This window comes from Heliangelus exortis, chromosome 1, assembly GCF_036169615.1.
Source record: "Heliangelus exortis chromosome 1, bHelExo1.hap1, whole genome shotgun sequence".
NCBI classification, from domain to species: Eukaryota; Metazoa; Chordata; class Aves; order Apodiformes; family Trochilidae; genus Heliangelus; species Heliangelus exortis.
In genome coordinates, this window is record NC_092422.1 from 139,642,508 (window position 1) to 139,668,368 (window position 25,861).

General features: G+C 40.0%; 1 protein-coding gene across 1 annotated transcript in view; it reads left to right on the forward strand.

Annotated features, from left to right (window-relative positions):
• The window catches only part of TRIM24 (tripartite motif containing 24), a 62,149-nt gene that overhangs the window by 5,985 nt on the left and 30,303 nt on the right, over positions 1-25,861 (forward strand). Inside the window, exon 2 of the mRNA XM_071727580.1 lies at positions 19,852-19,970. Coding sequence (XP_071583681.1) covers positions 19,852-19,970 — 119 coding nt within the window. The remainder of the gene's footprint in view (positions 1-19,851; positions 19,971-25,861) is intronic.

Genomic DNA, 25,861 nt, shown 5'->3' on the forward strand with positions numbered 1-25,861 from the left:
TTAAACAAGCCTTCAGATTTTTTTTTTAATTTATCAGTGGGCTGTGGAAAACGGAGATGGTAAACGAGGCTAAGCTGTTTAAACTCCACTCATGGATTCTGAGGGCCCTTCTTTCAAAAGTGGGAACTCCCTAAGTGGGAGGACGTGGACCTCCAAAAAAACCCAAGCCTTTTGCTTTCTGACTGCAGAAAGATTCCTGCTTCTGATTAATAAGCGAGTTGCCACAGGCAACTTCTTTTTTTAAAGTGGTGAGTTCCCCTTTCTACTGAAGTCTCTCAAGTGAATATATTGCAATTTGAATAAAACAACACTATAGCTGAATTACCCTTTGAACTAAAATGATTACCTAATTTCAAAAATGTGTGTTTTCCCAGTGAGCTGACACATCTTTCTGAACTGTACATAGTAAAAAAGAAACCGGACTGTTTTTATGTAAATGTTGACTTGGGAAAACCCCACGTGTTTTCTAGGATGCCTGCTTGCGTTTGGAAAGCTTGTAGTAAACTTAAAGGTTCGCTTAATCTGCTTCATTCATTTGTAACCATCTGGCAGAGTCACAAAGTGATTAAGAACGTGTAGAGTTGCAGTTTGAGCTATTGCTCTGAGTGTAGTGTGAACTTCTGTTGGGCTGGCTTAGGCTGCTGCTGTGACCTTCCTGCAGCAGGGTACTTGTGATACTGATGCTGGCTATGGGAGGGAATGCTGGCAGTGGTGCAGGGAGTGAGTAGGTGGGAAGAGTAGTAGAGCTGCAGCACTCTGCTGGGGCTGGAGAATAAGGTGTTTTAAAGTAGAAGCAAAGTTCTAATTTTAAATGCAATGTGCCTTGGTAAAACAATCCGGCATCACAGGCCTGTTACTAGAAAAGAGTTGCAGTGTGCAAGGTGGGCCTGAACAGCAAAAGTAGCAAAAGCAGCTTCCTGGTTCCATTAGTACCTTTTCTTTTTTATGAATTTTTTTGTTGGCCCCCAGTAGTTCAGTTTCTTACTTGCTTTTGTTTTGTTTGGGGGTCCTTCATCACACATTAGCAGCTATTGTTCTCAGTTGTTTAGCCTGTGAATTGTTGAGTTTACTAACTGCAGAATACTTGGCCCTCAATAGTTCTATTTTCAATTCCCGCTGGTGGTTGCCATCTGGGATGATGAGGGCATAGCCTGCACTACAGACTGGCAAATTCTTCTTTGAAACTCCTTAAATAATTTAGACTACTCCGATTGCTTAGATTAATCAAATGTTAAAGGACCTTAATCTGCTTTGAGAAACTCTACTTAACTTTTTCTCAATCCCTTCTCTATGCAGGAAACGCAAATGTGAGTTTAGAGCTCATGCTTTAAGCTTTGCCTGGGCACGTATTGTCTCAAAATACAGAATTATTTCCTGGGGTAAACATAATGTAGTTTGCCTCCCATAACATACCTAAATGTGAGTCCAGAGATGCTAGCAGCCTTTTCTTCAAATATATCACTCCAAACTGTAAAATACAATGGTTATTCCCTGCTTGATAGCAAAGGAAGGGTCCGATGTTGTGAAAGAATTCAGAAGAGCCCGGGATGGAAAGTATGGGAATGCCTGTGGGCTTTCCACATTTTCTGGCAGTGAAGATGGAAAAAACCCCACCCCTATTACCTAGAAATGGGATCTTGTTTTGTATCATGAGGCTGAGCTGCTAGAATTGCTCTTACCACTTGATAAATACTTGTTATATAAACTGTTGGGACTGGCACCATCAGTAAAATTCATTGTATCTTGGTGGATGGAGCAGCAGGTTCAAGTGCAGATCAAGAGGCAGTCCTGTGTTGCCTTTGCATTCTTAGAAGTGGACTTAAAATGGCCAAGTAAAGCTCAGAAGCAGAACCACAGTTCATGGTAGTAGATCATGTGGCTTCAGATTATTATTGCTGTTCTTTGAATTTGATGAGGCCAGACATGTCTTCTCAAAATAATAATTCTAAACGCTGTTTTGGCAAAATGAAGATTACTTTATATATGGGCATCCCAAATGGGTTGAGCTGACAGGATGCTTCCCTCTGTTCCACCCTTTGTGCAAGAGCAGAACGTAGTATGGATTCTTCAAGCAGCTAAATGGTAATCTTACTTCTGTTTAAAGTCCATTTAGAAACAGTATCATTGTGTTGTATTCCAATCTGATTGCATTTTTTTTTTGTTGTGGGTTAATTCCCATCCCTGCTTTCAGTTCCATTGGGGATGAGATTGGATTTCATAAGATTTTCTTTAGCTGCCTTTGGACTGATTAAAATCTAGTGTAGGTGCTTCGCATATGTCTGACTTCAAACCTTTGCCAGAGAAGCTGTCATTCTGTGAAACAATTTTTAAAGTTGTGGTTGATTGTTGTTTTTTTTTTTTATTTGTTATTTATGCCAGCCATGTAAGCTAAAAAACACAATGACAAGGTCAAGTCGTTGTGGATATTTCTTGAAAAATAAAGTAGGAGTAGAAGTATAATCTAGTTCATTTCTAAACCAGAATTGGAGGCAAAGTGTAATGTTTTCATAAATTGAGTATCTAAAAATAATATATGATCAATACTTTTGGGCAGTATGATACAGGGAAGTGGAAATAGAGCAAGTGAATCTAAAGGCATTGAAAGTAAAAGGCATTTATAAAGACACGTTTTGGTAGATTAATTTCCCTAAGCTTCATTCTTAGTCATGGTGGGAAAGCACCTTTGAAAAATCTCTGCTCTGGTCTGGGGAAGAAACATAGGATTTTTTTAGTGGATGTTCATATCAGCCAACAGGGTCTAGTTCATGATTCAGTTATCTACGGCAGATTACAAGAAGACAGAATATTATGAGGTATACAGTGGGAACACAAGTAGTGTCACTGATGGTAACCTGTTTTCTGAGAGCTGTAGGGCAGCTGCTTGAAATTGCTGTCCATACTTGATCATTCAGTTAATCTCTTCAACCCAGAAGGAATATGTTTTATTAGTTACATTCAGTAATTTTTAGATTAATCCATTGTCAGAGTGGAAGGAACAAAGCTGCTTCTTAATTAATGCTGGCTCTTGGAGGCTGGATCAGTATGGGTCTCTCCAGCTTTGTATTCTTAAAGTTATGTGCGAAGTGGAAAAGGTGACCGCCTTGCTTTTTAAAGCCATAAAGCAATGGTGTGGGATACTGAGCACATACAAATGTGAAGTAAGTTGGCTTTTTGTATGTGTACACCCAGAAAATGCAGTGCTTGTAGCTTGCAGATAACTTGGAAGATCTTCTCTGCTCTAATTACTGGGGTTAGAATATTGGAGGGATTCTTGCAATTGATGCCCAATTGTGGATAAGATATTAGTACAATTACTGGGAAGGAGCTGATGTTATTCAGATATGATTCGTCTTAGCACGCATAGAATTCTGCTTTAAGGATGAGATGTCTCATGACCTAACCATGTTGCCTGGGTCTGCACTAACTGTGAGGGAAACTTGTAGTAAATACATAGGATGTAAATCAAATCTCACCCAAGGTATTAAAATTCGGGAGTGCTGCAAAGAAACTTGATCCATTTTTCAACTGCAGAGTTGAACTTTGTGGAGTCACTTTGACAGGGTAAATCAGTATTATTTATGTGCTACCATTAAGAGGTCCTTTTTCATAGATGCACAAATTCTGCACGTTACAAGCTTTAGTATTAAACAGCTTCTGAATATAGTAAGCAGTCAGAATAGACTGGGTTTGAGAGTTTTAAGGTTGCTTTGTTCAAATAAATGAAGTGGCTTGAATCTGTACCTTATTATTGGAGTAAAAATATAGAGCACTCAGACCTATTCGATGGAAACTGCAGGAAATAAGATGCATCTTTATTTTTTCATCTTACTGACTATATTTATCAGAGTGGGAATTGTCATCCAATATTGTTTTGCCTTGCATTTTCTCTTGTTGAAGAAAAGCCTGCTAAGACCCTTCTGCCAAGTTTTGAGATTTGGACTGGACCGATTCGCTTTCCAAACTCCTCAGGCAGGAGTCTGGATGCAGCTGAATCCAGTGTTAGCCTCTAACCATAAAGACAAGTTCGGAGCCTAGGTTCTGTCTCAGTTGGTTTGTTGCAGGTTGAGCTGGGTACCTCTGAAGAGGGACCCACTTGTGCCATTTAAGGCCTCAGTCTGACTATGCTCTTGTTCACTTGACGTGCGTATGACTGTTCATCCAGCTGTCTTCCATGATAATTACATCTTCCTTTTATAAATGGTTCTACCATCCTCTATCCAAGTGTCCCTGTTCACTATTAGTCTGTTCTTGTCAAGGCAACTTTCCTTTGTTCTCCAGTTACTTCTTACCAGGATAATTCTTCAACTGTCCAATTTCTCAAGCTTAAGCTTTGGTTAATCCATTTTACCATTGTATAAAATAGTTTAAGAGTTATTATCTCATTGTCTCCATCTTGTTTCAATATTATTCTAGGTGGTGGAGTAAAAATTTAACTAAGATTCAGTCATATTAGTTCAGCTGAGGTTATTTAGAATTGTGGCCTAAGGCCTCACTAATCCAGCTACTCAAGCTGAGTCAAAATGTTCATGTCAAGCAGTATTCTTTTTGCTCAAATCTTAAACATATATACAGTTCTAATATTCTTTAATCAATGTATAAACTTCCTAAACTTCCTATCATCAGTCCATTTCTGCTTTAAGCATGAATGCAGCAAACACTGCAGTTAAGTTGATGACACTGAATATTGAAACTATTGAATTTAACCAAGATTTCCTTCAGAGATGGAGACAGCAGTTTGTTTGGATACTACGTAAAAGATCTTCAGTGTGCCTCTTTGTTTTATTTTGCACCAGGAATTGGATATCACAGTAGCAAAGATATGTGAAATAGACAGGTAACTTGGGACTGAGCTGTCCAAACTTGAGTATCCTCTGCCATTTACAAATTTCTGGTATGCCTGTGATATTTAAAAAAAAAAAAAAAAAAAAAAAAAAAAAGACTGGCAGATGTACTGCTCTGTCCATAGGGGACCTGTTGTTTCCTTCTGGTATAGTAGCTGGAAGATGGGTAGGATATCTCCCACAAATTAGGTATGTCTGTTTAGGCACCTGAATTACTCCCCTGAGGCTCCTGGCTTGAAAAATAAGGGCCAAGAGGCTAGTTTCCCAAGTCTTCCTGATAGGATAGGTACTTTCCCATTACTGATCTTTTTGATAATGGGAGGACACTCATGAAAGCAGAGATGCAAGGGTGCATCTGGGCATTCAAAGAAGAGGGGAAATAACACGAGCAAGCCCAAAGGCTTTGAATTCATCGAATCAGACCTTGAGGATCATCGGGTTCAACCTTTCTCTGCAATAGCACAGTCTAGACCCAGCACCCTATCCAACTAAATCTTAAAAGTATTCCCAGTTGGGTAAGGTACCACTTGGAACATTATTCCAAGGGCTGACTCTCTATTGTGAAAAGTGTTCCTCTTCTGTCTAATCTTAATCTCCCCAGGAGTAATTTTGTACCCATTTATCTCATGTCTTTTGTGTGACTACTTTTAAAAAGGAGTCTTCTTTGTAGCTGCCCTTCAAGCATTGCATTAGCTATAATAATTAGTAATTGCATTAGCATTATTGTTTAGGGAGACATTTCTTCTGAAGTACTCTGACTGAAGCTCATTATTTACTCTTGTTCCCACTGCTGCTTCCAACTTTGTTCACTTAATATGGTCCAAATTCTTAGAAGTAATTTTTGAGGTTTTTTTTTTTTTTTACCTTTATATCTGCTCAGTGTTGATGGGAGCATTAAGGTATCTTAGTGGATCAAACAGTGAAGAGTGTCACATGCACTTGGTCCCCTATTGACAACAATCACAGGGTTGGAACTGGATGATCTTTAAGGTCCCTTCCAGCTCAAACCAGTCTGAGATTCTGGGATGCTACATTGGAGTATAGTTTTCATCTTCTCTAAGAGGCTTAAAAAGAACCAAGCCCTTCCTTCAGTGCCTTCCAGACAGGCTTGGTTCTTTGGCTTGTGACTGGTTCCAACTGCCCAAATGATAATCTGCTTACCTAATTCTTTTATAACTATCATTTCCAATAATAGATGCACTGTACTGCAACTACTGAACTGTCAGCTGGTAGTAGATGGGAACTATAAAAAGATAAAGACCAGACTATGATGTTTCTTGCTACAAGACAGTAACTACTTAGCTGTGTCATGCTCACAGCTGTAGGGTTGGGTTCATCTACTTACAAGAGTTTCTGGGAACAAGATTTTTTTTTACGCCCATGATCTTTCTTAAGTAGTAATAACATTCTAGCATGTTGTTATTCAGGGAGAAAGGTATTAATTTCCTTGTTCCAGAAGCACGTGGATACAATGGACCTAAGCACTGTGACAGAAACCTAGAGTGTCTGCAAAATGGTATTTCAGTAGGATGTATGAATCCAGGCAGCATTAAGCCCACTTTTAAAGTGTTAGCAACTCAAAAAATTGAATACTAGGCAGCTCAAAGAAAACTCTGCAAGAATGTCACTGAATCTCAAAAAACCCTGCATTTTGTATCCTTGACTTCATTAAATGTAAGTTGGAAATACATGAGAATTTCAGAACCTGAAATAATGTATTTTAATTTCAATGAAAGAAATGCTTATCACAGTCAGCAGTTATAATTGGCATAATTGTTGGCAGCTTCTGCATTATCATTTAAACACGTTCATTGCCAAGGCAGTGAGGTTTTTTATTCATCGTCTTGTACTTAAATATTGTCTAACCCACAATAGCAGCATTTCCCTTTGTTACCATTATGACACTTCATATAATTGTATTATTGAAGAAAATGCATTGGACAGCCTTGGATGTGAACATAAACTCTCCCTTCAGAATTTCTTAAGGTATTAGGAAGTGGCTGGAAAGTCTGCTTGCAAGATTTACAATCTATTAAATTTAATATGCAATATTTGAAATGTTTGAAGCATGTATAGCAAAACAATGAACCATTTCACAGAGCAGCTGAAATATTTTAATTCAGCTCTGCAGTGCTTTCCAAGAAAGTCAATGCACTGCAGCGTAAAAACTGGCCTGTAACACTCTTTCAGAGGGGGGATTACAGCTGGTAGTCTTTGTCTGGTTTTCATTTATGTACATGTTCAAGGTTGGTAAATAAAACATACAAATTTTATTAAACTTATCAACTAGAATTGTGGTTGCTTTGAATTTTTCTCCTTTGGCAGTGGGTGACAGTTTCCCCTTGAGATGCGCTCGCTTGTTGGTTTAACCTATCTCCCCTTCACTAGCAGCAGGAGTCTGTCAGAACTAGATAGAAGCAGCTTTTTCTGGAACAAACTGGTTTGAAGAAGAAGTCAGTTTTGCAGCACCACTTTTGGCTTAATGAGAAACAAGAGGAAAGCTGTAATTATTCTAAAAATTGATTCAGACGTTACTGCACATGGTATCATCTCTCAGATTAAGTTTTCTAAGTGTTTGTTTGAAAGAGGCAACCTGTGTAAATATAACCAGTTTGCCCTCAACCCCATGCATTTTAATGAAAACCCTTGCAAACATTAATAGTGTCTATATACACAGTGAGAGGAGAAAAGATTCTGTAGGTCACAATTGAAATGCCCTAATTTTCTGTGTAGTTAGTCTAAAAATCATGTAGCTGGCACTGTCTTTAGACTCTAGCATACCTCATATTAATGTTTGTGCATTTGTTAAAAATTGTAACTGTGTGTGTGACTTGCTGTTAGTATTTTCTGCCCAGAAATCTGTTAAATGTTAAATAGTTAAAATGTCAAATAAGACTCCTGTAAAATTGAGGAAAATCACCTTGCATTAACCTAATTAATTTATTCTGCAATGACTGTGTCATTTTAGGAAAAATTAGTTATCACTTGTGAAGTAGTAGTTTAAAGCAATAAAGTAGTTTAAAGAAATAAAAGTAGTAGTTTAAAGAAATATGATAGCAATAGCTAAAAGGCCTCAAATGGAAATGTACTAGCTAAATAACAGAGGTAAAAGAAAACATGTATGGCAGTCGTAGTAGAATGCAGTTGCTACAGAGGATATGTGCATGGCAGACTGTAGTGCACATGTGGAAAAGGGTGACCACCTATGTTAATGAGTTCTTGGAAAAGTTATTAATATGTTAATAATTTATTGGAAATCGTATCAATATGTGTATTTCACCTGTATAAAAGCTTTGTAACCAATTAATACCGGTGAGCACTTCAGGAGGAGCAATCCCCTGTGTGCCCATACCTGCTTAATAGTCTTCCAGACTATCGAGTCTTGATTCTACTTTTCATGGCATCATTTGCTTCCAAGCCCTCTAGTAACTAAAGAGCTCATTTTTTAGTATATTTTTTTCACTGGTATGTACTGAAGAAAGAGAACCCTTAAGCCCTCCTTTTTTCTTTTTTTAGTAAAATGCTTTGCGTCTACAAACAAAAAATAATCTTTTGGATCTAGAAATGATTATCCAGTGGCTTTATTATAGAATCATAGAATTGGCTGGGTTGGAAGGGACCTCAGAGATCATCAAGTCCAACCCTTGATCCACTCCCGCTGCAGTTCCCAGCCCATGGCACTGAGTGCCACATCCAGGCTCTTTTGAAATATCTCCAGGGATGGAGAATCCACCCCTTCCCTGGGCAGCCCATTCCAATGTCTGATCACCCTCTGGGTAAAGAAATTCTTTCTAATGTCCAACCTAAACCTCCCCTGGCACAACTTGAGACCTCTTGTGCCCTCTTGTCTTGCTGAGAGTTGCCTGGGAAAAGAGCCCATCCCCCCCCTGGCTCCAACCTCCTTTCAGGGAGTTGTAGAGAGTGATGAGGTCTCCTCTGAGCCTCCTCCAGGCTGAACACCCCCAGCTCCCTCAGCCTCTCCTCATAGGATCTGTGCTGGAGTCCTTTCACCAGCCTGGTTGCCCTCCTTTGGACCTGCTCCAGGACCTTAATCTCCTTCCTGAACTGAGGGGCCCAGAACTGGACACAGGACTCGAGGTGTGGCCTCACCAGCGCTGAGTACAGGGACAGAATCACTTCCTTGGACCTGCTGGCCACGCTGTTCCTGATACAGGCCAGGATGCCATTGGCCTTCTTGGCTACCTGGGCACACTGTTGGCTCATGTTCAGCTTCCTGTCAATCCAGACTCCCAGGTCCCTTTCTGCCTGGCTGCTCTCCAACCACTCTGTGCCCAGCCTGGAGCTCCCCATGGGGTTGTTGTGGCCAAAGTGCAGGACCCGGCACTTGGCCGTGTTGAACCTCATCCCGTTGGAATCAGCCCAACTCTCCAGTCTGTCCAGGTCCTTCTGCAGAGCCCTCCTGCCTTCCAGCTGATCGACACTTCCCCCCAGCTTAGTGTCATCTGCAAATTTGCTGATGATGGGCTCAATCCCCTCATCTAAATCGTCAATAAAGATATTAAACAGAACTGGGCCCAACACTGATCCCTGGGGGACACCACTGGTGAGCGGCCGCCAACTGGATGCAGCACCGTTCAGCACCACTCTCTGGGCCCGGTCCTCCAGCCAGTTCCTAACCCAGCACAGAGTGCCCCTGTCCAAGCTGTGGGCTGACAGCTTTTCCAGGAGAATGCTGTGGGAGACGGTGTGAAAGGCCTTGCTGAAGTCCAGGTAGACCACATCCACAGCCTTCCCCTCATCCACCAGGCGGGTCACCTGATCATTAAAGGAGATCAGGTTGGTCAGACAGGACCTGCCCTTCCTAAACCCGTGGTGGCTGGGTCTAATCCCTTGCCCATCCTGTAGGTGCTGTGTGATTACACTGAGGATGATCTGCTCCGTAACCCTGCCAGGCACTGAGGTCAGGCTGACAGGCCTGTAGTTTTCCAGGTCCTCCTTCCGGCCCTTTTTGTGGATTGGCATGACATTCGCCAACTTCCAATCATCTGGGATGTCCCCGGTGAGCCAGGACTGTTGGTAGATGATAGAGAGAGGCTTGGCGAGCTCTTCTGCCAGCTCTCTCATCACCCTTGGGTGGATCCCATCTGGTCCCATAGACTTGTGGGGATCCAAGCAGTTCAATAGGTCACTGACTGTTTCATTCTGGATTACAGGCAGGCTGTTTAGAATCTTGTCACCTTCTATAAGCTCCAGAAGCCAGCTGTCCTCAGGATAACCTGTCTTACTGTTGAAAACTGAGGCAAAGAAGGTGTTAAATTCCTCAGCCTTTTCTTCATCTTTGATAACTATATTCCCGCCTATGTCCAGTAGAGAATGGAGGTTTTCCCTGCCCCTCCTTTTGCCATTGATGTATCTGTAGAAGGACTTTTTGTTATCCTTCACAGAGGTGGCAAGATTCAGTTCAAGTTGTGCCTTTGTCTCTCTAATTTTCTTTCTACACAACCTAACTATATTCCTAAATTCCTCCTGAGTAGTTAGCCCTTTTTTCCATAATTGGTAGGCCCTCTTTTTAACCCTAATTTCTTTCAAAGTCTCCCTGTTCAGCCAGACCAGTCGTCTTCCCCACCTGGTCGCCTTTTGGCACACTGGGACGGTCTGCTCATGTGCTTTCAAAACTTGCTCCTTGAAGAACGTCCATCCCTCCTGGACCCCTTTGTTTTCAAGGGCTGTTTCCCAGGGTATACTCTGGACTAGTCTTCTGAATAGGTCAAAATCTGCCCTCCGGAAGTCCAACGTAGAGGTTTTACTGACGGCCTTCCTTGCATCCCTGAGTATTGAAAACTCTTATTATTTCATGATCGCTGAGTCCCAGACGTCCACCGACCACTACATCTCTCACCAGCCCCTCTCTGTTTGTGAAAAGAAGGTCAATTAAATTGGTTATAAAACCTGGTTGCTACAGTAGGGATGCAAATGAGCTGAAACTGGGGCAGACCAGAGCAGTCTCCTCCTATTGTCTCAGGATGCTTCAGTAGTCTGGAACATACTCCCACGAAATTGAGAACTGAGTTGGAAATAATGCAGTATATGCCTTAAATCCATTCTGCTGGACAGCTTGAGACGGCGATGCTGTGGATGCAGTGTGTAATCTGTGAGGAAGAATGAGATAATGTGCCTTCTCTTCCCCTGCATCTGTGAAATGTTGAGAATTCCTTGAAGAGGTTATACATTGTAGGCCTGTGGCCAGTGGGAACTGTTAGGGTGGAAACTTAACTCTTCTCTCCTGGCACAGCCCCGCTTAACCCATGTTTTGTTTCCTAATCCGCCTCATTGCATGGCAGCATAAATCTGTGTGTTGGCATGGGAGAGAAATGAGTGGGCAGGGGAGAAAGGGTTCTTACTTTTGTTAGAAGTATGTCTGGGTCTGGTTCAGGCAAAGTCTGTATAATGTTCCACAACTGCTGTTTTTTTCTGTGAATGGATGGTGCTGCTAAAAAAGGTGGAGGTCTTTTCCCTCTACTTCAACTCAAGACCCACCTGCTTTTGATCCAACTCACTATACAGTGGCATGAAATACTATCCTGGTGCAGAGGAATAGTTGAAAATGTGGTATTTTATCACTTGCTTTCCTCATGATAGTCATGGTGGTGATTATGGAATTCCTTCCAAGTAATGTGTTTTCACCCGCTCGCTTGAGAACTCTGGAAATGCTCGCTCCATTAGAAAAAAAATATCCTATATGACTATTTTGATTAAAACCTGAACACTTAAGAACTTTATTCTTCTGAACAAGAGGTAACTGTGCCTTTAAAATCTTACTTCGGGTAGTGATTTCATGCTAGAAACTGGCAGCTACAGGTGGACACTTCTACTCTCACAGCTCGGTGGTCTGCCCACCTAAACTTAAAGCCTCCTTCAGCTTGCCTCGGTGCACAGGCAGGAGAAAAAAACAGTTTCAAGCCCCTCTTCCTTCTTGATAGACAATGGATTTCTTTGTTTTACACCTTTGAATGAAAATATGTATGGAGTAATTAGTTATTAGAAGAAAGCAAATAATGCAATTCTTGTTTGGATTCTTAAATATGAAAACTTGAGCCCACGTAAAATGAGACTGCTCTCAGTGAAAGGCATTCTAATGCATATAGTCCTTATCCCTTACAGTGTTGCTCTTTTGAAGATTCAGTAAATGCTAAGACTACAGAGGAACTGTACATGTGTCTAACAATAGTTTGGGTTTTTTTAATCTCTCTCTACTTATCAGTTGTCTTGTCTTTTTTGATTATTATCCACTAAACCTTGCAGCACTTCAGGCCCTAATGGACTGAAATTTTCAGTTATTTTACAGATTAGTTCTGTGAGTTCTCATCCTGCCCACATTTAACCCATTGTAATGGACACTACGAGAATAGAAGAAGTGATTTGCATTTGGTGTGAAGAATATGAATGATGGTCAGAATCAGCAAATGGGTCTCTTGTTATCAGTGGAGAAAGCAAGGTTCTGTAGGAGTGGGAAATCTGCTGGCTACTCAACTCATGCTTGACAAAAGGTTGAGAGGGAAACCCATGGTTTGAAACAAATAGGCAGTCAGGGAAGGCTAAGTCCAATAAAAAAAATAGAACAACTTTTTCTGGCTATGTTTAAACCTACCTGGATGCAGTCCTGTGTAATGTGCTGTAGGTGATCCCACATTAGTGGGAGAGTTGGGCAGGTGGTCTCTAAGAGTCCCCTTCTAACTCTGATTCGGTCTGTGGCTGCTGGTTAACTACACCTGTAGCTGATCTGCTGTGCTGGTGTCATTGCTGAATCTTAGTTGTTTCTGTCCTTTAAACTGAAGGATGTAGATGATGATAGGTGATGCTACTTCAGGCAATTTTATGAAAATGCAAGGTAACCCTTACCCAGTTCCCCACCCCCCCCCACTCTGTAGAGAGGAAGGGAAGCTTGGTCTCAATATGTTTCCTGTTCTAGGTATTACTAGATCTCTCAGATATTCCCTGTGTCTCTGGAGTGTAGTGCAGCATCAGGCATTCTGAAAGGAAATTACACTAAAAATAGCAATTCTTTATTTCTGACAATTTGCTGTCATAAGAAATCTTCTTTTGGAGAATGTTAAGGAAAATTACGTCACTAAAATAATAAGTTCGCATTGGAAGCCTCCTAACTATATTGTTCAATTTGCATCCAAATATCTCAAAGCTCTTAAGAGCTGAATAGGTCAAGGATTAGCTGAGCTTGGAACCTTAATGTGGAATTAGAGATCTTCCTTACTCCCAGTTTAATCAGGATAAGTAGTAGAGCCTCACCATTCAGGAATATACTTAACCTGAACAGTGTTAGCCAAAATGCTAACCTGGATCTGATGCTGGATCTGATGCTGTTTCTGATGTTGCTGCACTACAGTTGCTCTGACAGCGCTTATTTAAATATAGTGGGTTTGTGTCTTTTACGTTAGGAAGTTACTTATGATTTTTGGATCTGTAGAACGAAGTCCAACCACGAAGGGTCAGGTGCAAGCATAAAGTTTTATTTGAGAAATAACACAAGCAAAGGGATAAAACTCTTTGAAGGTATGGCAGATATGTTGCAAGGCAAAAGAGAGAAAAGGAAAAGATACAAGGAAAAGAGAGGGAGAGAGAAGGAGACAGGATAGAAGAGAGCAAAATAGCAAGAAAGAAAGAGAAGAGGGAAGGAAAGGAAAAGGAAAAGAAAAAGGGAGTTTGAGAAAGTCACCACCACGGGTGTTGTTGAAGGAGGAAGCCTAAATGGGAACCCCAGTGTTGCTTGTATACCCCCCGAATTGCTGCTATTCCAGGCAAATGATTCCCTGGTCCTTTGTTGGCCCAAGGAGAGGGAAAACTCTTTCCAGCTTTCCTCCCCAGGAGGAGAGATGTCATTAGCATAAATGAGTCAATTGCCCATTATCGGCAGGAGACTGGAGGTGTCCCGTTCAGTCCAGAGACAGAGAACAGGAAAGGGGGCAAAAGAGAGAGAAAATCACCAGTCCTGAATCCAAGCCTTGAGCCAGCCAACAGGTGAGGGTTGATGTTGATGAGATTCCCCAAGACCACCAGTGCAGCCCCTCATATTTTAGGCCTGTTTCACTTATTAAGCATGGTTGAAACAGACCAGATTGAATAATGGGAGCAGACCTTATCTCTACCAGACCCTAGGCCATATGCAGACCATATCTGTCTCCTTCCTCTCCAGCACTCCCTTTGGAGATGCTGATGAGGATTTGGATGGGGAGGGAGTTTGCAGAGGTGATTTGGTGCCTGCTCCCTGCTGAGCAGACTAAGAGGGTCCCATGGAGGTGGTTCCTCCATCTGGTCCTTCACAGTGTCTGCTGTGCTAATACTAAGTTTGGGCTGACTTAATAGTGTACTTGAAGAACATATACCTGGCATAGCAAATACCAATTGCAGAGATAATTTTTGAATTAGTGAAATTTCATTATCTCTCAGCATGTGGGTTAATAATGCTCCATGCTGCAGCTTTTCATTTCTTCTCTTTTGCCCTCATTCCTTTTAACAAACCTGTGGGTATTTTGGGAGGAGGAGGAAATAAACAGCAAAATAGTTTAAGGATTTTTTTTTTTTTTCCTGTAAAGCAATGATGTTGGTTTTGTTTTGATGAAAGTGTATGGTTCTCCTACAGTTTATCATTAGAGGATGAATTATTTTCCTTACCATTTCATATAAGGAAATCAACTAATGGCTTTTAATATTGTACTACTCAGAATTTGAATTTCCTTGAACAGACCACAGTATAAGAGCTAGGGTTCCCAGCCCTGAAAGCACTGAAGTAAACTGCAGCACAATGCAGGAAGCAGGTGTCTTGAAACAAGAGGAAGGAAGTGTTGCCAGTAAGATGAAGCATGGTTAGAAAGCTATTTCACAATTGCTTCCAAACCTCAACACTTGAAAAAAATTCAGTCTATTGTAGCACTAGGAAAGCGTCTTGAAGAGGAACTCGATGGAGGAAATGTTAATTAATTCAGAGGTTAATTTAGGAATGCATTCTATGCATGCTTAAGGAACAGCCTAAAATGTAATTAAACGTTTGAGGAAAAAAATAATCAATGAATGTTAAAAGCAAATACATATATGAAATGTAGTAAGAAAATGCTGAGGCTATATTAACTTGCTTTTCTATTGCATTCCTTCTTTATGATATTGAAACTCTGAAGAGCAGAAATCTCTTTGAGAAATACCATTGTCCTTTTGGTTGTAAAAAAAATTCAATTAGTTGCTACAGCATTTGTTAGGAGAACACAGAAGCTTTTTGCTCTGTTTCCTTCAGCCAGCTGTCTTGAGACCATTTGCCAGTTATGACTTTAAACCAACCTGACTGTGCACCAAAACAATTCAAACTCCTAATCAGGGAGCAGTAATCCTTAGTGAGCAGTGTTGTGTTTTGTTAACTGAGGACCTAGGAGGGGGGATACTTGTCCATGGTCCAAGTGAAGCCTTTGTACTGGAAAACTGCATGAGGAAAAAGGGCTTCTGTCTGTGATTCCATTAGCAAATCATCACTGTACGTGCAAAATACATTATAAATAAAAATATTTGATACAGGGAATAATTTTTAAAAACTATCAAGTCATTAATATGCTGGTATTTATTGTACACTGTTCTGGGGTTTTTGTTGATACCTAAAGACTCCAGCATGCGTCTGTTAAAGGTTTCTTCCTAACCTTTAAATCAAATTTCTTTTGATCTACTGCAGTATGTGGTGTCATCTAGTTAGACTAGTTTGAGGTCAATGACACTGTTTCAATAATGATCCAAGTCTATTTTACCTGGGGAAAGAAGCAAGCCATAAGATTTCTGTGGCTAGCAATATTCTTAACTGGATTAGACCTCCAATACAGGAGGTACAGATACTGTAATTGATACTAAGTTATGTAGTGTCTCTACCTGACTCTGTCTTCTCCATATCAAACTTGAAAAGATACCTCCAAACCAGTATCTCTTGTGGTTCCACTTCACTTCTCCTACCAGCTAAGACAGAATTCAAACAAACAAACAAACCCCCCCCAGAAAACCTCCAAGCTAACCAAACAAAAAAATGACAACAAAAAACCACCAAGAAACATTGTCTGTCTCTAAGGCCTACGTATGGTGTGTTAACCTAGGTTGGCTGTCAGATTCCCACCAAGCTGCTTTTTCTCTCCTCCTCCTCAGCAGGACAGATAAAGGGAGGGAGATAATTTACCTGTTAACATCATGACCAAAACAGATTCAAGGTGAGAGTCATAGTTCAGGCCCAGCTGGCAACGAAGCACCATGCAGCTGCCTGTTCACTCCTCCCTGGTGGGATGGGAAGGGAAAATATAATGAAAAGAGACAAGGACAAGGTGGGATCATGTACCTCTTACGGTCACAGGCAAAACAGACTTGACTTGGATGGGAGGAAATACATTTTATTTGTTACCAGTCAAAACAGAGTTAGGATAATGAGATGTAAAAAGAGATCTTAAAAAAAATTAACAACAACAACAAAACCTCCCAGTCCCTGCTTCTTCTCAGGCACAAATTATTTTGCTCCTGATTTCTCTACCTCTTCCCCTCCCAGGGAGTGGGGTTTGCTCTCAGGTTGTTATGTGTTGTTTTCAGCATCTCCTCCCTCCCTAGGGGGAGGACTTCCTCATAGTCTCTTCTGCTTCAATGTGGTGTCCCTCCCATGGGACAGAGTCCTGCAGGAACCCCTCTGACATGAGTCCCTCCCAGAGATGGAGTCCCTCAGGCACAGACTGCTCCAGAGCAGGCTGACCACAGTCACGGCTGCATCGGGAACAGGCACCTCCCCTGGCATTGGGTCCTCCATGGCTGCAGATCCACATCTTCTCCACTGTGACCCTTCACAGATGGTGGGTCTGTATCTGTCCATAGTGATCCTCCACAGGCTTCAGGGGAATCTCTGCTCTGGTATTTCTCTTCCCCTTCACTCTTCACTGACTGTGGTGTCGACACAAGTATTCTCCTCACTTTCCACTCCTCTCTGTGCTGCAGGTCCTTTGGCAGTTTCCTTTTCCCCTGTTAAATAGTTAATTGCAGAGGTGTAACCACCTTCACTGATGGCCTTGACCCAGAGGCAGGGCTGGATTTTTGGTGTCCAGGGAGCTTCTTGCAGCTTCTCACAGAAGCCAGTCCTTTCAGGGACTGCTACCAAATCCCTGCCACACAGACTCAACACAGTGAGGAAGATAATTTTTTTTTTTTGCCAATTAAATCATTTGGGTGGGGGAAGCAAACAAACAAACAAAAAAAAAAAATCAACCCTTCCCCCTCAAACCTCTCTTCAACTTCACTCCTCCATTCCTCACTTTACTTGTTCTCCTTCTCAGGTGGTGGAGCAGGTATGGGGAGTGGGGTCAATTCATAGAAGTTCCTCTGTGCTCCTCCATCCACCCCCCATGTTTCCTGCTGCAGTATGGTGTCCCTTCCATGGGATATAATCCTTCAAGACCTGCCCCAACATTGGTCCTCTTTGTGGGGTACAGGCCTTCAGGAACAGGCTGCTCCAGTGTGGGTACCCCCTGTTCCTGACAGAAAGCCTGCTCCTGCATGGGCATCTCCCCATGGGACACGGCTCCTGCCAGGAGCCTGCTTTGGCATGGGCTTTCCACAGACTGCTCCTTCAGAGCACATCCACCTGCTGCAACATGTGGCTTTCCAAAGGCTCCATGTGGGTATCTGCCCTATGTGGTCTTCCACATGCTGCAGGGGATAATCTGTTTCACTGTGGTTTTCTCTATGGGCTGCTTTTCTCTCACATTTTTCTTACTCTATCTCAGCTGTTGTTGCACAGCAGTTTTTTTCACCCATTCTTGAACACCTCTGTACGCAGAGGTGCCACCAGCTTTGCTGATGGATTCAGCTTTGACCAGCAGCAGGACCATGTTGAAGCTGGCTGGAATTGGCTTTCTGGTGTCTTCTCACAGAGTACACCTTTGCAGCTCATCGTTGCCACCCATTACCAAAATTCAGACATGTAAACCCGATGTACCACGTTAGTGGACCCACATCTTACTCTAAAAGAGGACTCTCTAGATGAAAAAAATTAAATCTTAATGTGTTGTCTTCAAAAACAGGTCTGAGAAACAGCAAATCCGGTAACTTTCCTGTGCTTGTTCCTAATATTTCATATTTATAAATCTGCAGTCTGGTATTTACAGTTGTGTGCTCTTAGGGTTGTGCCAATGAATTTTTGACTGCAAGCAACGCAAAAACCATGAACTGACTTAAATCCTGTCAGACTTGTGATGGTTCACAACTGTACAATATATGTTGGATGAAAGGCTGAAAACTTTCATTGGCCTGTGTGTAATTGTGTTATTTTATATAAAAAGCTGCATTTTGTAACTAGTTTTGCAAAGTAAAAATTTACTGGAAAATTACTATTTCCAAATAAAACTTTAGTACTTAATTATAGTAGGTGAACCTGGTAACATCATTAAAATTTTTTATGTTAAAAGAGAAGCATGTTTATCCATGAGCTTTGGTAAACTCTAGTGTATTGTCTTCACTTGAATACAAGCAGTGTTCTTTTTTTTTATTTTTTTATTAATTTGAATACATTGTTTCAGCTTGAGCAGCAAGGAAACAGAGGTCTGATTGTAGTCTGCACTGTTGAAAAATATAAAAAATAGTCTTTTTCAGCAATTGTGGGGCTTGCATATTAGAAAATTTGTTCACTCTTGGCTGTGGTAAATTGATTTGCTTGATACAAGGCAAAATTTGGTAGTTGGAGTTGTATTAACTGACTGTAATATCAGAATTGGATTTCTTAATTATGCTTCATGATGATGGTATAAAAAAAAGTTTAAAATTTTTTAGCCAAAATAGAGAATTTCTGTATCAAATAAAGTTGAACAAATATGTATTGAAGTGCAGACTGGCAAAATGGCAAGTAAGTAAAACCAGGCTTTCAGATGATAGTGAAATCACTTGCACACAAATGAAAATGTGCTGGCTAAATATCCAGAATTTCCAGAAGAGCATATTTGGTAAAACTGGTGGACTTTAATTTGGGAACCAATTTATAGTGGGTTGGCCAGTTAGATCTCTAGTGTATTGGAAGAGCATTATGAAAAAGTTACTTAAATCTTACAGGAAACACTTAAGAAATTATAATCTTCTGCAGGAAGGGAAATATTTCATAGTTTCTGTACTTCCGAGTTTTATTGTAAAAAATGAAACAAGAACAGCATTAAGCCCATGCTGGTCTAGTTAAACATGCAAGTATTATATACTGGTGTTAAATTCCATGAGTAAAATGGTTCCTCTGATCTTCAGGGCCCTAAAATTGTGCAGCTATAGGCCTAGAATCTATCTCAGTGTGGACTCAGATGACTATTCTACTGTAGCCTTTGCATTATGATTTCCACATCCTAAGTATTTTTTAATAATCATTGTGATAGTTTTCTTACATCGAGATGTTAATATCTACCATTTTAGACAATTTTTGTGGATGATAACCTCAGTACTAATAAGTCCAACTGCTTTCTGCTTGTAGGAAAGGTGTTTGCTTTAAAATTATTTTGTAGATCTTTTCCATTTAAGTCTGTTCTACTCAGTGTCGAGCCCCAAGTTTGGAACTTGACTGTGTAATTTTTGTTCTCTTGTGATAGATATTAGCTATTTAGCCCTTTGAGGTATGTGTTCTCCACTTTTGTTAAACCAGGAGTTTATTGTCCTAGAGTTGTTTCCTAGCAGGTGTTGCAGAGGAAAGGAGGGGAGAGGCCCTTGCTTATTTACATTCCCTTTAGAGAAAATGAATTAATTTTCTGTAAGGTTTAGGCAAGTTCTTTATAGGATTGAAACAAAAAGATGCTTGACCTTGGTTGAAAGAAATGCATCACCAGGGAATAACAGGTAAAGGTCACTTCAGTGATGGATGAGAATTAGCTTCTTTTTTTACTTGCACCTTGTTGACAGGGAAGCATTAAAACAATCTTTCAAAGTATGTATCCCTACAAGATGTTTCTGAAGTTGTTTGATCTATCTTACATTGTGCAAGTGTAATCAGATTTTTTTTTCCCCTCAGTTGGTGTTATCCGCTGCCCAATTTGTGGTCAGGAATGTGCAGAGAGACACATCATAGATAACTTTTTTGTGAAGGATACCACAGAGGTTCCCAGTAGCACAGTAGAGAAATCAAATCAGGTAAGTGCATTAACATGTAATCAAGTTAACAACTTTTGGATGTGTGTGCATAACCTTGGCTTCTTCCTGTGTGGCCTTTTTGCTCTTAATATGCAGAAAAAGACTCCAGGTACTGTTATCACATGAAGTAACTTACTCTAGAAAATCAGTTAAAATCGATGAAAGTGAATGTGAAGAAGGTAGTTACCTTATGCTAAACTATTTTTAATTGCTAATGTAAAATTGCATTGTGATAGCAAAAGATAAAAGTAAGGAATAGGTGTTAGAAGGGGAATTTCTATAGTTTAGACAGGGCACTTGAAGCACTTGAATCTGAGACCCAAACAACACTATGTCAAGACATCTCGATGTATAATGGAATCCTCTAGTGAAATCAGCTACATTTTTCTTACCTCAGCACTGACAAAACACAGCACTATAGAGCTGGATTGCACTAATCCAGCAAGAGGCTCAAACATTTCATTGGAGAAGGTGACAAACTGTAGGTGTTCCTTGTTTGTTTTTCTTACGTAGCCTGTCTCTTCTTCCTTTTGCAATGTAATAATAGCCATCTCACAAAACCCAAACCTGCTTATCTGCAAGAATAGTAATACTGGGTTTTTCCCTCATGATGATTTTTCAGGAGGAAAGTACTAACACGGAAGCATTAGAAAATAAATAATCACATCTGCGTAGGGCCACAGTTTAGCAATGTGTGGTATCACAGGTATCACAGGACATATTGCATGTCCTAAGTTTGGCTAGTAAGAGAGTATCTCAACTATCTCTTTACTCATAAACTTTTTATTAAACTCCAGGTGCTTATTGTAAATAATTCACCCCCTTCATATATATTTTCATATTCTTCATAATAAGACTGCAAAAAGGCTACTATGTCAAAGTGGCTTGCATTTTAACTCATCTCAAAACATTCAGGTCTTAGGCTCCTTGGTAAGTGCTTCTCTTTTGCTTTCCTGGTTTGGGGACCTCTATAATTGGCTCTTGATGGATTCATTTTGGGAGTGGCTTCTTAGAGGCCCTTTATTGCATAGTCTGTGATGAAGTGCTTACATACATGAGTGGGTACCTCTCTCTGGAACAGATGCAAGTACCTAGTCAGGTTTGTGGTACCAGCTCACTGACTATTCCGTCTCTGAGGAAGAGGAACTAATTTACTTCTCAGAAACCACTAAACCCTGTTCAATTTATAAGGAATTTTAGAACTGGATTTCTGAGAAATTATAGACCTTGCGAGAAACTGACATTTAGTTGGAAGTCTGGAAGGATGAGCAGTGGTCTCTATGTAGGACAGTTTGTAGATTGCTTTTTTTGTGTATGTGGCTTTTTGGTTTGGTTGTTTGGTTGTTTGGTTTTTTTTTTCCTCAGGGTGTTGCAGCAAAACACCTGTATTTTGGATTGAACTTTTTGTTTACCTTCTGATCCTGGGTGGCTGCAGAGACATTTAGAGAAGTTCCATATATTTTGGCAGCTGGTCTGGAATCATCCAGTGTTGAGTGTTGTGAGGAGATGTCAGGGAGATTCTTCAAATCAATTGTATTTCTGTAGTTTCCTTCTCATTCATCAATTTTAGTCTTTGTTTCTTTTTCTTCCTATGAAAAAACAGCAGTCTTGAAGTACATAAAGTGTGTCTGTTATTCAAGTAAGGTCCTTGGCTGAACTCAGCACAGTTCCTGCAGTAGTTAAAGGCAAAGCAGCAGACTGCTCAACCAGCAGAGTAGTATCCATGCACACAAAAAGTACTCTATCATTTTGTTAGATATCTGCCTAGAGAGTGTATACCTTACTTCTTGGAAGTAAATGCTGTGCAGTTCTGTTTTGTTTGATTAGGGTTTTTTTGTGTGATAGTGTAGCTTTTTGCACATTCATTTATACTTTGACATTGGAACCATAAAAAGCCTACACCTTTTCATAAAGTGATCTGTAACTCAATAATGGTTAAACAGATCATTGTCCTGTCCAAGGGGGAATATTATGAGGTTTAAGGATGATACATCCTTCTAATCAGTCTGTCTTGTTTTGCCTTTGAAGGAGCAAAGAGAAAAGACAGAAAAATTGACAGTAGGAAAATAGACAAGAGTGGAAAAGAGACTGCTACTTGCAGGAAAAATTATATCGAAGATCATCCAAATTCTGTTATAAACTGGTTATTTTAGAGAAATTTTTTACTGAGGTGGTTTGTTTGGCTTTGTTACTTTCACAGCTTTAGCAGGATGTTTAAGAAATTATTGAACTTAGAGGCAAGCTGTGGGTTTTGTGCAAGCATCATTGTGTCTCGGAGCCACTGGTCCATATATGTGACTGTCCTGTACATCTGTATTGTCAGGAAGGACTGGTTTATTTCAAGTCAAGAGAGACTGCAAAAAAAGGACTTTAAAATGCAAGTTTGCTTGTTTCAGGTTTAAAATGTCAATAATGCTAAAATACTCCTTAGCATATTTAGTTGGCATATATAATTAAAAATCTAGGAGTAAATAATGTATTGTTGAGCCTGGCATTGTGGAATGAGAAGAATAACTCACTGGAGCTCATTAAGATGCTATCCGTCTATCTAAAATCATGTTTACCTTGTCTGAGCCTGATTTTAGCAGCTCAGTGCCCTTCTTATGCAGCTGTGCTTTCTTGCAATTATAATTTTTGTTGCATTATGATTTATTTAAAGATTTAGCAAAAATCATTGGATGCTGAAAGAAGTTTGGAAGTCAAAATGGATGATACTTGACTCATAAGAACAAGTGGAAAGGAGCTTCTAGACCAAGAGATGCTACTGAAGCAAATGCTAAATTTAAATATTACTAACTTAGAGAAGTGAGGGTAATTAACAGAAGAAAATTATTTCATGCTTGAGCACAGCCATGAAAGTAAGAATGAGAAGTGCAAGATTAATGCAGAAGAAAAGATGGGTGATAACATTGGTATTACTTGCATTTTATTTAGACTAGATCCTAATTCTCATATATGTATGAAAAATACCCTTTTATAGTGGGAACACTTTGTCTTTACCAGTTACTGATATGGGAGTTCTGAATGTTGTTATCAGGATGAAGAACTTTGTGAAATGCTGGGATTGTAGTAATGAAACAAGTTACAAGTTTAGATGTGATGCTAGGTCTGGATACTAAGACAACAGGTCCGAATGGCACAATAAAGCAATTAATGAGGACAACTTAGAGCAAAAAGTTTCTTCAGTTTTGTATGGTGACAGAGTAACCATCATGTATTCTTCTAAAGAACTTCTATGCTTAATAGCTTATCAAAGCTGTAACCATGGCCAAAATGTCTTTGAAAGCAAGAGGTTTTGGGCATGACAAGAACATCCCAAAAGAGAGGTGCTGTTTTTGATGACTTTGTAAGTACCAAGGCACAGTTACAGAACTATTAGCACTGATGTTTTATGGATCCAGCAAGGGAAGCCATTGCATCTTATTTACACTGATGAAGTTTGGAACATTAATTCACTGAATATTCATCTGGACTACTTTGCTCTCTTCCTTTGAAACTTTGGAAACCTTTGGTTGCTTTTTAAATCTCTTTAATACTCAAAGTATATTTAAGTAGAAGAGTGGGTAGCTACTACAGTTGCTGGGGAGACAAGTCTATTATGTCAACTCTTGCATGTAAATCTTAAATACACAAAAGCAGAAAAAACAGTACTTGCCTGCAACATGCTGAGTAATTTCAGCTTTCATTAAATTTGAATGAAGTCTGAATGTATGCTTCCCGGGGTTATAAATACTAAAACTAGTAACTGAATTAAATATAATTACAAGGAAAACTCAATTAAAAATAAATATCTGTCTAAGAATAAATGCTTACAGGTTAACTAGAGAGAGTTTTCTTTGAAATCACGAAGCACTGCTTGTGTGAGTCTCAAAACATAAGAGCGAAAAAAGTTTTAGATTTTGGAAGCATATAGTAAATATTTGCAGTAATTGTACTTTAGCTATATGACTTATTCCAGTGATGAGGAGTTCTAGCAAAATCCAAGCTGTATCTGAAAATGAGTGTTACAAATAAGAAGTGGGTAGAAGTGAATCTAGTTTCTACCTAGGCAAGCATAGCTATTTTGACAGTATGAGTTATGATGTCTATGAAAAATTTTAGAAATATGTCTCTCTTCCACTTGGTGGCTTTGAGGGATATAAAGTTGGAATATATGTTTTTGGCAGTTTCAGTTCATTTGACAGCACCTGATTATTAGTTGTTGAATCACAGTCTTCATATAATTCCAACTACAGCAGGTCAAACCAGTTGGGGTAAAAATTTAAAGCATATTGAAAAAATTGACAAAGATTTTGGAATCTAGGAGGAATTAATAACTTCAGAAGTCTTGTGAACTTTTTTTAAATACCGTGTCACTATGCAAGTTTATTTGCCTAAGTCTGCAAAAGGTGGGCTGGAAGGGCTGTTTCAGGCAGGGGGGGTTTGATCTTTTCCCTTTGCCTTTTTCCTTTTCCTTTGCCTTTTTCCCTTTGCCTTTTTCCCTTTCCCTTTTCTTCTCCCTTTTCCTTTCCCTTTTCCTTTCCCTTTTCCTTTCCCTTTGCCTTTTTCCCTTTGCCTTTTTCCCTTTGCCTTTTTCCCTTTGCCTTTTTCCCTTTGCCTTTCCCTTTGCCTTTCCCTTTGCCTTTTTCCCTTTGCCTTTCCCTTTTCCTTTCCCTTTTCCTTTTTCCCTTTGCCTTTCCCTTTTCCTTTCCCTTTTCCTTTCCCTTTGCCCCTTTCCCTTTGCCCCTTTCCCTTTGCCCCTTTCCCTTTGCCTCTTTCCCTTTGCCTTTTTCCCTTTGCCTTTCCCTTTGCCTTTCCCTTTGCCTTTTTCCCTTTCCTTTCCCTTTCCCTTTCCCTTTCCCTTTCCCTTTCCCTTTCCCTTTCCCTTTCCCTTTCCCTTTCCCTTTCCCTTTCCCTTTCCCTTTCCCTTTCCCTTTCCCTTTCCCTTTCCCTTTCCCTTTCCCTTTCCCTTTCCCTTCGTTCCTGCCTTTTTAGTTGTGGGTCTTTGTTTTTTCCTTTGCCTATTTTATTTTCACTATTGTTTTTTTTTGTCTTTTTACACTAGAAAAACAATTATCCAATCTCTTATTCTCCATACTACCTTGCAAAACCACCTCTGGGTATCTGGGGGCACAGGCTGATCATACCTCTCTGGCAACAAGACTGATTTTGAAACTGCTTTCTTGACCTGCAGTAGTTCACTACCCAGTCAGCAGTGCTGATGTGACTGATCCTTGGGCTACTATGATGCAACCAATACTGTTTTTCACCACAGTCTTAACAAGGGGTTACATTGGCACACTTGAAGAGGGGATAATTGGCAGAGGAGAAGGGAGGAATTTTTTTTTTCATGTGAATTTCTGTGAGAGAAAACATTAACATTAAAGTAATGTCTCAGTGATACTTGCTTGTTCTAATTTTTTTTACAAGAAGCTGTGCTGAGGCTTTAAGTCCTTTTTTTCCTCCAAATGTTGTTGAGATTAAGAGCAAGTAAATATTTTCAACTTCCTGCTTACAATTGACTTCCTTTAACCTGCTGTTCTATTTTTTTTACTTTTTAATAATACTCTGACTCTGACCTTTCTCTAGTCAACCAGTACTAAGAGGGGGAAGAAAAACAAAAAGCAAGTAAAAGATTAAAAACCAAAACAAAACAAAACTTTCAGGCCTCCTTTTTGTAATCAAACAGAAAAAGGAGCACAAGCCCAATTTTTTCTCCTTTGCAGGTCCTTATAATGAAAAGGAACTGCTTCAAACTGCAAATGACAGCAAGAGGGGTCAACAACCCTTGTGTTGTAACTTCATTATCAGAAGATACTTGCTTTAAGAGGAAACATGATCCAGAAGAATAAACACAGCACTGGGTATCTGGAACTTCTATGTTCAAATTCCAGTTCCATCAATAACTTGCT